General features: G+C 43.0%; 1 protein-coding gene across 8 annotated transcripts in view; it reads right to left on the reverse strand.

Annotated features, from left to right (window-relative positions):
- The window catches only part of LOC109918539 (paired box protein Pax-2), a 219,620-nt gene that overhangs the window by 23,503 nt on the left and 180,488 nt on the right, over positions 1 to 15,629 (reverse strand). For all 8 annotated transcript variants that reach the window (XM_048616424.1, XM_048616429.1, XM_048616430.1 and 5 more), the window contains one exon: positions 13,124 to 13,250. In XM_048616424.1, the coding sequence (XP_048472381.1) occupies positions 13,124 to 13,250 (127 nt within the window). The remainder of the gene's footprint in view (positions 1 to 13,123; positions 13,251 to 15,629) is intronic.

A 15,629-nucleotide genomic window follows, 5' to 3' on the forward strand; every position in this document is an offset into this window, starting at 1 on the left:
TTCAGAGTTATTTCAAGGAGACACTGTGCCACTTTCTGGAATTTTCTTTATATTCTCTTGAAGGACGTGGGCATCACTGGCCGGGCCCGCATTTATTGCCCGTCCCCGGCTGCCTTTGAGAAAATGAGGGTGAGCTGTCTTCTTGAACCACTGTAGTCCTTGTGCTGGAAGTAGACCCATGTTGAAAGTTCAGATGCACAAAGGAGAGAGGGAAGGTACGAGGAATTGAGACACGACAGCCCTGAAAAGGAAACTGGACGTTTGAAGTACATCTACAACTCTACTCCAAATCACTCAATGCCCAAATTCTCATCGGGGCAGGACGACAGTTGGGGATAGGTGAATCCATTCTTATTGCCACCTTCTTGCCCTTTCTCACCCTCAATGCATTTCATCAGAAGCGGGTCAGGGAGTAGGATCCAACAGTCTCTTCTTGATTGTGCTCCAACTGAAGTCCTTAAATATCCAACTAATGGCCACTCTGCGGCCTCTTAATGCTTTTGCTCCTCCTTGCTAGGATTTTACACACAGAGGGAGGCACCAGCTCTAGATATCCAGCCTACCCTGCTGTGACCGGGCAAGGTGTTGGAAGGAAGCACCCTTTGAGGTCCTGTACCAATCAGAGACCACTCACCAGCCTATCCCCACCTCACCCTAGCCCTCACAACCCAATCCTCAGGTTTCTCCCACACACTCCTACTCCTTTTCTAGCCAAACTGACCCCTCCGCCAGCTCTCCGGTGCACTGCTTCATCACCTTCACGTAGGCTCACTCATGGCTCACCTTCTCATGGAGCCTGCCTGCAGTTCTAGTGGAAGGCCACAATACTCAGTGGTGCTGCAGGGGCAAGAGAACTGCCAGCCATTTGATTAACTGGCCACTCTGAAGAACTGGATCTCCTGCCCAATGGAGAAGATGTGCCCCCACCTCATCCAAAGTGTTAAAATCAGCCCCCTGCATCTCCTGGTGCCCACTAAGAGTACTCACATCTTTCACAGTGAAAGTAACTCCTCTATCGCAGAACGCCAGCACAGATTTGATGAGCCAAATGAACTCCTTCTGGTCTATAATTGTCTATGATTCAACATTCCCTGTCAATCCGTGTTCACTAAAGTCCTTGTTAAAATGTTGATGAATAATTAGTTGCTTCCTTTTAGTTAATGTTACTTTACTGTGGGACAGTCCACAGCCAGGAAAGACAGGGGATCCTGCTCTGCTGTGGAACCTGGAAATATAATATGGACTTCAGATGAGCCAATGCGACTTCATCTTTCAGATGAGATACCTGATAACTTGCATCTCCTCCCTGCCAGGAGAAACATCCTTTTATACATCTCTTTTGTTAACTAATTTCTTTTTCCCAGTTTATCCTTATATTTTCTTGTATTACAGCTAAGGTTGAACCCAAATATTCTTCATGATTTGCCTTTGTCTATTTCAGTTGATGTCTCTTAAGGTTCTATTTTGTTTGTCTCATTTCAAGGCTGAGGAGTGTCTATTTTTCTGACCATTCGCAATAATTACCTTCTGTCCTATGACCTACATCACTTCCTGAAAGTGAATATGTCCTTCCTGCCCCTGTGTAAATATCAGAGCATTCTGGACAATTTCAAAATTATATTGACTTCTCCACTTGAAATCTATCCATTCTTTCTCTCCATCCCTGCAAATCTGTTTGGTTTCTCTGCTCTCTATCTATTACTTTTTTCCCTTCTACCTACTGCAGGAATTCAAACTTGTGAAACCTTTAATCCAAATCCATCCTCAATATATCTCTCACAATCAGTCTATCTTATCTATCTATCACAATAAGAAGAACCAAACTGTACGAGTATTTCAGATTGGTCTCAGTGTCCTGTACAACTGGAGGAAACCTTCCTCAGAGATATCAAGAACTGCCAATGCTGGAGTCAGAGGTAACACAGTGCGGAGCTGGAGGAACACAGCAGGCCAGGCAGCATCAGAGGAGCAGGAAAGCTGACGTTTCATGTCGAGATCCTTCTTCAGAAGAAGGGTCCTGACCCGAAATGTAAACTTTCCTGCTCCTCTGATGCTGCCTGGCCTGCTGTGCTCCTCCAGCTCCACACTGTGTTATCTATGTAGAAAAACTTCTGTTTCTTTGTTCCATTCTCCTTGCAATAAAGCTCACTTTGCTGAGTTGGATGATAGGATTCTCTCAGGGTTATGCGTACCTTCGTATTTTCAAAACACAACCATGGTGTCCACCTACAACAGTAGGGGTAGCAGTGGTCCTCACCAAATACCATTCCATCAGAGTTTTATTTCTAACCTTAGGAGATGAGATACTATTTTAAAGGAGATGAGACTATCACTAATTTTATTTCCATTTAAAATGCACCCTCCCACCACCCCACCAATTGAGCACAAGGCCGACAACTGAAGGAAAGTGGATGGAAAACACTCAGATGAGAGACAGAGAATGAACATTAGAGGGGACATGAGGGAAAACATTTTTACCCAGAGCATGGCAGATGTCTGAAATTCGTTGCCCAGTTTGAGGGTTAAGGCAGAAACCCTCAACTTATTTAAAAGTAAGTTGGATCTGCATCTGAAAATGCAAGATTGGTTTCTTATAATCACCACTGACTGATCTCATTCACCATCTTATCCTTTCTAACATCAGTGCTTGTTCTGCACAAGGACCATGCTTTTACCACTTGGTATCCCAATAATACAAAGACAATCTTCCATGATTGATTTGGTGAGAATCTCAGATATATCCAACACATATCCAAGAGTTCCAGATGTGGAGAATGTTCTTTGTGTTCATGACATTTGCCCACAAACCAACACAATGTTTATGACATAATCTGAAAGTCATCTGATTTTTAGAAGTCCTGATTTTAAGTTTGCCATTGTTCTCTTTGCTGTCTTGATATTTTCTAATCAACCTGTTCAAGGATGTTATTACACACTTCTGGAGCAGGCAGGACTTGAGCCTGGGCCTACTGACTCAGAGGTAGAGTCACTACCACTGCACCACAAAGGCCCTCTTTCTTTATAGTCTAAAGGTTAGTGCTTAATATCTTACAGAGGACAGTGCAATCAAACCAGGGGAGGTTGGGAAGGAAATTTGGAGGGGGGAGTAAGTAATAATGGCAATGAGTAAAAAAAATTGACAAAAAAAACCAAAGAACTGTGGATGCTGGAAATCAGAAACAAAATCAGAAATTGCTGGAAAAACTCAGCAGGTCCAGCAGCATGTGTGGAGAGGAAGCAGAGTTAACATTTCAGGTCCAGTGACCCTTCTTCAGAGCCAACCAGTAAAACAACATGACCTGTTATTATTGTGAATATCAATCTCTATCCTAACAGAGAACACTCTACTAACCTCATTTCCAGTTTTCCATCATATCGGACTGACAGTTACTGTGCTGGAAAGAAACGTAGGTCTTTTCAAAACAGAACCACAGAAATATAACAGAACTGCAGAAGGCCATTCAGTCCATCCAATACTGGTCCTCAGAGAAAGCAGCTTACATCATACCATTCTTTCTACTTCTCCGTGCAACTCCACACATTCTCCCTTTGTAATAGTTGTCTAATCCTATTTGGAATGCTTTGATTGAAAGAAGACCACTTTAATTTTAAAAATAATGTCTCCATCTATTGAATATTGAACAAACAAACAGCCTACAATTTCATCCAATATTCCAATCCTCACAATATTGCTGATACTTGTAAAAGAAACATAAATATCGTCAACAGTATCAGGACCACATACTGGACCTGGAAAGTGCTTTACGGTCAATGATTTATGTTTGAAATGCAGTCACTGTTATCTCAGCATCCAATTTACATGCAGTGAGGCTGAACAAACAGTAATAAGATGAATGTTCCTTTAATCTCTTTTAGTCTAGTTGATTAAGGGGTGAATTTTCACCAGGATATCAGAAAAACCCTTGCTTTTCTTTGAACAGTGCCACAGAATCTTGTACATTCCCCTCATAAGCCAAATGGATCCTGAATTTAACAGTTTACCCCAGAGAACAATAGCTCTGGTCATTCAACACTCTGGGGTCGAGTGACCACCTTCAAATTGTGATCAAGTCCTGGTTGAGACATGAAAGAATCTACTGCCTCGTGAGTGTCGTTACCAGCTGAACCAAGTTGATCCCTATTGAAAAAGCACGGTGGCCTTTACCTTTCACAGGTCCCAGTAAAGCAAAAAATAGTCAAAATGTCAGAACACCAGGGTTCCTTTAGAAAATTATGTTGTATTGAACTGTGGACCACTGATGTCTCATCAAAAAGTCTATTAAATTCAGTAATAGTTTATCAGGCTACACTGCAGTGCCAGAGTCTCATACAATCAGTTACAGCTTAGAAACTGACCCATTTGCCCAACTGGTCAATGCCAGGGTTAATGCTTCACACAAGCCTCATTTGGAACTGGGGAGATCGTCCACCCCCTCAAACCTGTTGCATCATTCAATTAAATCCTGTCTGATCTATCTGTAAATTGTATATACCTGCGTTGGCTGTTTTTTATTCATTCATAGGATAAGGGTGTCGCTGGCTAGGCCAGCATTTGTCAGCCATCCCTAATTACCCAGAGGGCAGTGTCAACCACATTGCTGGAGTCTGGAGTCACATAAAGGCCAGAGCAGGTAAGGATGGCAGTTTCCTTCCCTAAAGGATACTAGTGAACTAGATGGGTTTTTCCCAACAATTGTCAAAGGACTCATGGTCATATTAGATTCTTAAATCCAGATTTTTATTGAATTCAAATTCCACTATCAGCCACGGTGGGATATGAACCCAGAACTTTCGCTGGGGTCTGTGGACTAACAGTCCAGAGATAATACTGCTAGGCCATTGCCTCCCCTTAACCTTTAATGTCCTTGTCTATGGATAATGTAAAACCCTCTCATCCCATTTTGTGTCACCCCATCAGCATATAATTCAAATCCTTTCTCCATCATCTACCTTTCCTAAGGGTGTGAAGGTATAGCATTTAGAGAGCCTGATAGTTTCATCAATGGAATGTCGTGGATTTGATTTGAAAAGCACTTGGTGGTTACATTTAAAAATGTTTGCCTATTTCATAAATGTTGAATTGAATTTACATAGAGCACGTCAAATTGCTAATGATGTCACAAGTCCTAAGGAAACCTCCAGATGTTTATTGCACCAATTAAAGAAGTGAGAGTTCCCATTACATTCATTTTAAATAGATGATGCCAATTTCTGCAACATAAAATCAACAAGATCAATAACTTCAGTCATTGTAATGGATGATGAAAACATTTCATGATATTTTAGATGTTATAGAAATAAAGAATATAATTGTCAGTACTTTTGAGAACAATGGTGCTATTAATCTAGAATTCAAAATACACTGTGTGTTAATGAGCATAGCATTCCACCAGAATTTCACTTCTAACCTTACGAGATGAAAGACTGTCCTGAAGGAGTTGAAAAATTCTATCTATTAATTTTATGTCCACTTTAAATACACCCCCACCACTCCCCTAATACAGCATGAGGCCAGCAGCTAAGAGAAGATGGATAGAAAACACTCAGAAGATGGAGTCATGAGACATGCAGAATGAATATTAGAGGGGGCACGAGGGAAAATATTTTCACCCAGAACACGCTGGGTGTCTGGAATTGGTTGCCCAGTTGAGCAGAAACCCTCAACTCATTTAAAAGGAACTTTCTTCTGCATCTGAAAATGCTGTAACCCGCGAGGCTACAGGCTAGGTCTGGGAATGTAAGATTAGTATAGTTTATTCAGCTGGCACAGCCAACAATGGGCTGAATGGCCTCTTTCTCTGACAGAACTTTTCTCTGATCCTGAGACAGAGAGTCACAGGGCAGTGTGGGTTCATTGTGTACTGTGCCAAATTCTGACGTGACTAATGTTGTGTGTCGGCTCCCATGGTCGTTCATAAATACAAAAGCTGACTCCCAAGTTAGAGTAGCTGATGCCATCATTATATATAATCAAGCCAAGGTGCTCAATGACAAGGACGATATTGCCAGGTATGAAGGTTGGGACTGGGTTTTCTGAGCCTGCTGAGGGTCAGGACTGATGGCGAATGGCAATCCCAATGACTTCTTTGTCTCTGCAGATGAAGTCATGAACAACCTGAAGCTCAAAGTCCTGTGAAGGTGGTTGTTTTTAACCAGTGCAGATGCAATGGGAAAAAGGGCCTTTTTCTGTGCTACAGATCTCTATGACTCTGTGAGAGGAGAGTAGTGAGCCGAAGACAGGATGTCTTTACGGCAGCACGTGGATCAATAGCCAATGGATTATTGTGCAGGCATTGACAAAATTGGACAGTCACTGGGACATAAAAAGCTCGGTGGGTGCATTCACCTGCAAATACACAGGAATGATCCCCAATTGTTTCTCTGCTGCCAGGTGCATTCGGAAGGGTTTCACCAGTGAGTGACAAATCTAGCATTTTCTAGCAACCAGATCAATACCCGGTGATTGGGAAAGAGCAGCACTATACAGTCTCTAATGCCAACCACCAACAGTAGAGATCCATCTGCATGGACAAGCTGACCGCACAGACAGAAGGTCTTAAAGGACTTGATGAATGAATAAAGTGAAGCCCATACTGCAATCCCCCAGGTAACAGAGATGTGGAAAGCAGAGACAGTCTTGCAGTTGCACTTTCAAAAGCTGCACTATATGACAGGAATGAAGGGATCTTCGAATAGGGCCAGAAAACACCAATTCAACACGGCAGTAAGAATAGGTCATTCAGTCCCTCGGACTCTTCCATCATTTGACAAAATTATGGCTGATCTGATTGCAATCTCTACTTTCTGGTCTACTGTATCCTACCTCCCTTATCATAGAAACATTGAAAATCAGATGAAGAATTGGCCATTCAGCCCTTCAAGCCTGCTCCACCATTCAAGATGATCATGTTTGATCATCCAACTCAGTACCCTGTCCCCATTTTAAAGGATCGGTCTGGTCGATATTACCCTGACTATGAGAACACTGAAAGAGTGGTCAAGATTGTGGCAGTCACATATCTTTGACAAAATCTCTCATATGAGGCAATTTTGGTAATTTATAAGCCTGTGCATGGTCAGAGATCTCCACAGCTGGAACACTTGGATTGCAAACAGACTGTTGGTGGAATCATTGCTGCATGGTGAGGGACGGAATCATGTGTGCTTGTCAGGTTGCCATATGGAAGGAGATGATAGATGCACAAAAACAGAAGTTGCTGGCAAAGCTCAGCAGGTCTGGCAGCATCTGTGAAGAAAAAAGTCAGAGTTAACGTTTCGGGTCCGGTGATCCTTCCTCAGAACTAATAGATGTACAGTGAGTTGTAGTTTCCCAATATCTTATGATCCATAGGTAATTCCTTCCCATAGGTAAGTGGGATCTCTCTTAGAGCTGAGTGAGGTGCCTCCAAATTGATGTGGAATTTTGAAAATAAGTCAACTGACTGTAGGGGAAGGTCTGTCAATGTCCACTCCAGAGAACTTTCACAGAAAGGAAAGTGGAAATCTCAGCTTCTCAAAGCGAAAGGCAAGAAAGAGGAGCAAATCTGATGGGCTGAATAGCCTACTTCTGCTCCTAACCTCATAGCTTAATGGTCTCCTGTCCTTCAAGATGCTGTTGCTGCTGAATCAATAACATCTTCAGGACTCTGTACGGTAAACCTTTGATAAGCATCACTGTATATAGAGAAAAGTTGGCGAAATAGAGCTGAGATATAGATCAGCCAAGAATAGAAGTGAAATAATCTCAAGGAACTGAGTAGTTCACTCCTCTTCCTACATTTTCCTAAGAAGACTGGGGGGTGCTGAATGGCATTCTTCTGTTTTGATGGTTCTAATAATTAAACAGCGATGGCAAACATCAGAGTGTGGGTCCGGAGTTCCATGATTTTGCTTGGATTCTGCGCAATCAGTGCAACGTGCAAAATGCATGGTGCCTGACAGGTTCTACTGTGGAAAGCTGAATGGTCCTGGCTAGCTGGGCTGCATGAATCAGGCATGGGTTCCAAAGTCACTTTCAGTGATTTTGTGTCTAGAATGGTTGCAAAACAGTGAGGAGAAAATCTCGATCTTAAACTGACCAGAAAATGTTGCTTATAGAGGAACAAATGAAGGAAGACAGGAAGAAGATGAAAACTCATCCAAACACATAAAGAGGCCACAAGCAAAAAGAAAAAGGAAGATAAAATTGAAAGAAAATCTCTCTGCTATTTAGTCAGTGACCATTTGCTGCAAGGTGAGAGTGAAGGCCATGAATGATTAAGCATGAAACCCAGGCACTAGATGAGAAGCATCTCAACAACAAAGGAAGAAATAGTCCTTTCTTTTCTGTTCTGGCCTAACCAGTTAGTCAAATCATCAATCCACATATTTATAAGATAAGGCACTGCTTTGTCACATTGCTGCACTATATCATTTCAGACTTCAAACAGTCCCCTTTATGGCAGAGTGCATTTACTGTCACTTTTTTGATGGTTTGTGTCTAATTATGTGAATTTTAATAAAGCACTCTCATATTAACCTGACACTGACAACTGGGCATTATTGAATTTAACTCTTTGTCTGTTAGTTGTTCTTGTATCTTTGTGGTTCACCGATAATATCGGGCCCAGTTCATCTGCAGGAAGCTAGATTACTGCCAGCTTTGCAGTCAGTAGAGGGGCAGTGTGCTGTGCAGTTGAGAAATCAGGGTGCACAACAGTAAGTTTGACTCCTGAGTTTGTTGATATTAGATAAGTCAGGGCATAGGCAGAACAGTAGGCCCGAAACGTCAGCCTCTCTGCTCCTATGATGCTGCTTGGCTTGCTGTGTTCATCCAGCCCTGCACCTTGTTGTCATAGGCAGAACAACTTAGCCTCCAGTCCTGCCGGGCAACCCTTTCTTCATCGCTCTTCAGTCATTTTTGACTTTGTGTTCGGTAAATGCTGAAAAACTACAAGAGCTGGATTAGTGTGATGCTGGATATGAACAATATGGATTCATGGTCTGTAATATCACACTTTTGAAGGTGATGGGGAGACAATTGGCTTCTGAAATCAATCTTTTGGAGTTCCTTGTTTGTAATCAAGAACGATTTGCGTTGGCAAGGGCAAGAAAATGCTTCACAGCTACTTTTCAAAGTGCAGTTGCAATATTGGAAAAGCACAACCAACTTTCACGCAGTAAGTTCCCATGAAACCGCCATCCGATTTCAGACAATCTATGATCGTGGGGACTGGGATCAGGCAGAGGGGTGGCATGGTGATGGAGGCAGTGCAGAGAGTTTCTGCAGGGTGTCTAAGAAAGCCAACTAGGAGGGCACTGGTGAGAGACGCCAGAGGGTGGAGTACCCACTGTCTTGCCCAGCTGCCACGATATTTTACCACCAGTGGAGAATGTGGAGGCCAGTCTTCCAGTCCATTGAGGTGATTAAACAGTCAGTCAACAGCCTCTTCCCACAGCTTCTGGCTATTTGGCAACAGTGGGTCCAACTCCTGCCACAGTGGGAGACCACCTCTGGAGACCTAGTAGCGTTCTGAAGGCCTTACAAAAGGGTTTCCCTCTTACTCAGACACCATGCGACCCATGGGGGGTGCTGCACTTCAGCAACAACTGTCCAGTCCTTGTCAAAGTGCCACCCCACTGTGTACCCTCGTGCCTGACCTCCCCAGTAACCCCAGACCACTCACATGTGGTTGGTATGGTACAGTATCCCTGCAGCATCCTCTATTCTCAGTTGCAATTGGTTGCTGGATCCCTTAAGGGGACAGCAGTCCCGATGGAAACTATTTCATTGCCTGACACAAGTAAATTGCTGCTGGAGGTCCCATAACCTGCCATGGTGGGATCACCCCACACACCCCCATTTTTGGCCTGCTGCCAGAAACCCCACTACAAACAACAAATTTCAGCTCACAGTTTGCCAGCTAGCTATTGTCCTCAAGGGCACACTGTAACTGAATCCAATTTTATCTTCATTTAATGGGACAGCATGGTGGATCAGTGGTTAGCACTGTTTCCTCACAGCACCAAGGACATGGGTTCAATTTCACCCTTGGGACATTTCTTCTCTCAAACTGATCTGATAAGGAGAGCTCTTCAGCAAGAGATGGCTTCGATAGGCTCTGGAGCGGTGAAGGCATCTTCAGAGTCAGCGTGGCTACAGAGTCAGTCGGCCTATGAAGCCTGGAGTAGGATTGTCGCTTCTGCATGGAGTGGGCCCCAGGTGGCAGCATGGCGTGGGCTGGGAAGACCAGAGCAGGATTTTGGCAGCGGCATGCTGTAGCAGCGGAGAAGGGAAAGTTGGATTCTCTCTAAGTTATCTATTTTTATTTTATTCTAAGTTAATGTGAATGGCGCCTAGGTACGGCAACGGTGCACACTTTTCACTGTATTTTGTATTGAATACCCGTGACATTAAAGGATATTCTATTCTATTCTATTCTGTGTGGAGTTTGCAGATTCTCCCAGTGTCTGCGTGGTTTTCCTCTGGATGTTTTGGTTTCCTGCCACTGTCCAAAGATGTGCAGGTTAGGTGGATGGGCCATGCTAAATTTCTCATAGTGTCTAGGGATGTGCAGGCTGGGTAGATTAGCCATGGGAAATGCAGGGTTACACGGATAGGGTCGGGGAGTTGGTTTGGGTGGAATGCTCTTCGGAGGGTCAGTGTGGATTTGATGGGCTGAATGGCTGGCTTTCACACTGTAGGGATTCTATGTTTCTATGAATATGTATACTCTCCAGGCCATGAGCAAGAGTCATCACTTTAATGTGGCTCTCCCACAGGACACTGAAGCTCTTGACCACCACTTTGGCTGAAATCACCTAATTTATTCTTTCCTGCTTTCCATGGCTGTACCCACACTTTTACCCTTTGTTGTGCATGATGTGGCAAAGGTAATCAGTTTGCTCCAACAACATTCAAAACAATTGATATCGTGAATTGCAATGTAGTCTTGGCAACAAGCCCTATGAAACACACAGCTTGCAGCTTCTGAATGAACAGGGGCAGTCTGCTTTTGAAAAAGCCATACCATTGTTTATTAATAACTGAGCATGAAAAAAATAGTGATTCTATTCTTCATCTGAAAGAATCATTTTACACAGAAAAGCTCACCCAATGCATGCACCTCTCAATTTATCCATTAATCCACTGAGGCACACATTTCCATTCATCCAACCATCAACACATCCACCCACCTACCCATTTATTCATCCAGCCAGGATTCTATCTTGTCACTAGCCATCCATTCAATCAAATTATCCATCAAATAATCGTCCCATCCAGCCTCTCAATCCATTATTTCGCCTTTTTCAAAATTCATTCATGGGACGCAGGCACCGTTGGCTAAGCCAGCATTTGTTGTCCATCCCTAACTTCCATGGAGAGGTTTGTGATCAGCTGGATTCTTGAACTGCTGCAGTTCTTGGGGTGTAGAGACAAGTACAGATAGCGCAGGTAGGGAGGAAAATCCAGGTTTTTGATCCAGAGGCAGTGAAGGAATGACGGTGTTTTCCCAGTAAGGATGTCAGGTGGCCTGGAGGGAGGTTACAGGTGGTGGTGTTCCCATGTAGGAGCTGACATTGCCCTTTCAAATGGCAGGGTTTGTGGGATCGAAAGATACAGACAAGGGAGTACTAGTGAGTTGGTACAAGGCATCTTGTAGATGGTACACACTGTTGGTCATTGGTGAAGGGAGTTAATGATGAATATGGTATAAAAAATGCCAATCAATCAGGCTGTTTTATTCTGGATGGTGTTGAATCTATCAAATATCTATCCTGTTACTCACCAGACCATTTCCTACCTCGGAGATAATAGTTTTGTAGTAACAGTACTAGACTAGTTAACCTCAGGCCTTGGCCAAAATTCTAGGGACATGGGTTCAAATCCCAAAAAATAAGGCAGCTGCTGGAATTTAGATTGAATTCATAAAATATGGAATTAGAAACTCGTCTCAGTGATAGTGACCATGAAACTAGCATAGACTGTCATAAAATCCCATCTGATTCACCAATGTCCTTCAGGAGCGGAAATCGGCCTGGTCTGGCCTACATGTGACTCCAGACCCACAGAAATGTGGTTGACTCTGAACTGCCCTCTGAAATAGCCCTAGCAGATCACTCAGTTCAAGGATAATTGTTTAGGGATGGGCAATAAATCCTGGCTTTATCTTTGACAATGCCCAATTTACATGATCAAATAAAGAAAAATAATTATCCACCCTCATGATTTATTCATCCTTCTTCACATTCATTCCCTCCACTGTCCATTCATTTACCTTTTGTCCTACCTCCCACTCACCATCCACCCACTCATTCACCTTCCTTGCCCATGTCTTAATGTATCCAGCCAAGTATTTAACTAGTTATTACAAGTCAGGCCAGCAATACATATATCCAATCCTCTGTCCTTAAATTCTCTCCCCATCTACCCATCCAACCATCTATCCTTCCATCATCTAAGATAGAAGCAACACACTGTGGATACTGGAAAACTGAAATAAAAGCAGTAAGCGCTGGAGAAACGCAGCAGGTCTGGCAGAATCTGTGGAGAGAGAAATAGAGTCAAAGTTTTGAGTCTAGTTTAATGATTCTTCAGAATGGTTAATTCCACTCCTTCTCACATCTACCTGTTTGTTGAGTGATCATCTATTACGATCCATTCCAAGTTAATTAGCAAATGAAATTAATCAAAAATCATGCACGTATAGTCCTCTGATACAACTTCCCAGAGAATTCTTCATGAATTGAGAGGTGGGCTTTTAATCTCTGCCTTCTATATCTTTAAATGGGAGAAACAAAAGTCTCGTTCAGAACTAGTATAGTGGCTATCCCATGAAGAAACCAATGCATGTTCTCGGACTGCAACTGCTCAAATATCTTTAACCCATTATTAGCCAACCCAGCTGAAATACTGAAGGATTTGAGTTACATTTAAACTTTGCATGCACAAATCATGTTGAAGGAAATGCAACAGTGAGTGAGTGACCGGGGAGAAGACAGTCCATCAACAATTACAACACTTGCAACTGAGTTGACAATGCACTTTTGAATGTTCCCTGTTACCTGAATGCAAATGTTTTTGCCCTGCAATGTATATTTTCTGCCCTTTCTTCTAAGCTGGCAAATGAGCTAGCCACCTTACCTGTCACAACAGGGTAGCTCTGGGGTCCTGAAACGTTGGTCCCAAGGTCAGGGGTGGCCGCGGCTGAGAGGCTGCTTTTGACATCTTCCAATCCAGAGGCCAGGGCAGAGAGGGAATACTCATTAGCCTGAGAGAAACACAAACATGGTGTAATGAAGAGAGAAGTGACAGGAGTTTGGTTTGGATTTCCTTGCAAGTGACTTACATCACCTTTCATAACTTCATTTATTTTTTATTTAATCTGTATTTGTAATCAACCGGTTCAGAAATGTTATTACGCCCCCCTTGAGCAGGTGGGGCTTGAACCCAGGCCTCATACCCCTCGAACCTCCCCTCAAAAATAACAGAAGCTTTGTCTTTAGTTTTCCCAGAGGAGACTGCTGGAGAATGGCAATTCTTTTACATTCCATCAGTGTGACATAATAGAGAATAGAAGAGTGAGACAGAAACAACAGAGAACTGGGACAGAAGCACTGAGAGTAACAGACATTTTGAACGAGATACAGAGCGTAACATGTATTTAGGAATGAACTGCAGAGAATAATTGACTCTGGGAAGGAAACATGGGGTTACAGCAGAGACTTGGGAGTCAGATATAGAAAATTACTAGCAGTGACCTGTAAGCACATGTAGGAATATGAATGAGGAATAGGAGTAGGCCACTCGGCCCCTTGAGTCTGCTCTGCAAGGCAATAAGATCATGGTTGACCTGATTACTCTACATTTCCGCCTACACCTGATAGATTCATGATAAGCAAATGGGTGAAAAGCTATCTACCTCTCCTTAAATATATCCAAAGATTCTATTTCCATTGGCTTTTGAGGAATGAGAGATTAGAAGTCTCACAAATCGCTGAAGCAATAAGACTGGCAATAAGAGACTGAATATAGTTGGTACAGGCATATTTATGTATTCTTCAAAACAATGGGATGCTCTACATTCACTGAAAAGGGTAGTATCCCTACGAAAAAGATTTTACCTTTGAAAGTACCAAATTCCCTCAATAATTAACCAGAGGATCAGCCAGGAATTTGGTTTCAAGTTGCTGGGTTGGACATCGAACTTTGGGAAGAAAGAGTTTGAGGCTTGAATATCACTGACGTATCACAGGGGCTACCTTTATTGCTCCCAGTAATGTTACAATAGGATCTCACACAGACAGCAGGTATAGGGTTGGCATTAGTATATCAGGTGACGTGTTCAGTTCAAATGCATTGCTGTACATCAGAGTGGGAAGTCACACATGAATGTAACACAAAAGGAGGCAGAGGGTCTGTTGGTCCTTCATCTCTGGGGCATGTGCTCAAATCCAGTTGAGAGTAATGGGCTAAAAGTCTTTGCTGCCTGTCTGGTTTCTAAATGTGTAGCCTCAAGCCAGCAAAGAATCTTCAAAAATGGCCATCACAAGCAGAGCCAATTCTTCAGTCCAAGAGGTAGTGGAGTCCTCCAAAAGTTCAAATAAACAACATAAATTCAATTTTCAGTCCTTTACCTCCCACTTAGGACCACTTTGATTTGAAAAGTTAATCTGTCCCCTTCTAAAGTGATTACCATACTCCCGAAATGATTTTACAAAGTCTCAAACGGCAAGGCCTCTGCTGGAGTGAGTTCTATTATGCCCTTTCAAGTGTCTCCCAGAAGCTAAGGAGTTCAGGTTGATTTGGCCCCTTGAAGTGGAAAGGATCCACTCATGGCTTAGCTGACTGGAATTACAAGGTCGACATTGCTTGGTCCACTGCTTTTCGTTATATATATAAATGGTTTGGACGTGATTATAGGGGCTACGGTTAGTAAGTTTGCAGATGATACCAAAATAGGAGGTGTAGTGGATAGCAAAGAAGATTATCTCAGCGTACAATAGGGCCTTGATTAGATGAGCCAATGGGCTGAGGAGTGGCAGAATGGTTTATGGTTAGATAAGTGTAAGGGGTTGCATTTTGGTAAGACAAGCCAGGTCAGGATTTATACAGTTAATGATACGGCCCTCATGAGTGCTGCCGAACAAAGAGCCCTAGGGGTTCAAATGCACTATTCCATAAAGTGGAGTTGCAGGTAGACAGAGTGGCGAAGAAGGCCTTTTGCACGCTTGCCTTCATTGGTCAGGACATTGAGTATGGGATTTGAGATGTCATGTGGCTGTGCAGGATATTGGTGAGGCTAGTTTCGGAATACTGCGTACAATTCTGGTCTCCCTGCTATAGGAAAGATGTTGTTAAACTCAAGAGAGTGCAGAAAAGATTTACAATGATGTTGCTGGGACTGGAGGGTTTGAACTATAGTGAGAGGCTGAGTAGGCTGGGGCTATTTTCCCTGGAGCTTTGGAGACTGAGGGGTGACTTCATAGAGGTTTATAAAATCATGAGGGGCATGGATAGGGTGAATAGCCAAGGTCTTTTTCCTAGGTTGGGGGAGTCCAAAACTATAGGGCATAGGTTTAAGGTGAGAGGGGAAAGATTTAAAAAGGACCTGAGGAGTAAATTTTTCACACAAGAGGGTGGTGAGTGT

Source organism: Rhincodon typus, chromosome 34 (genome assembly GCF_021869965.1).
Source record: "Rhincodon typus isolate 14 chromosome 34, sRhiTyp1.1, whole genome shotgun sequence".
Lineage (NCBI taxonomy): Eukaryota > Metazoa > Chordata > Chondrichthyes > Orectolobiformes > Rhincodontidae > Rhincodon > Rhincodon typus.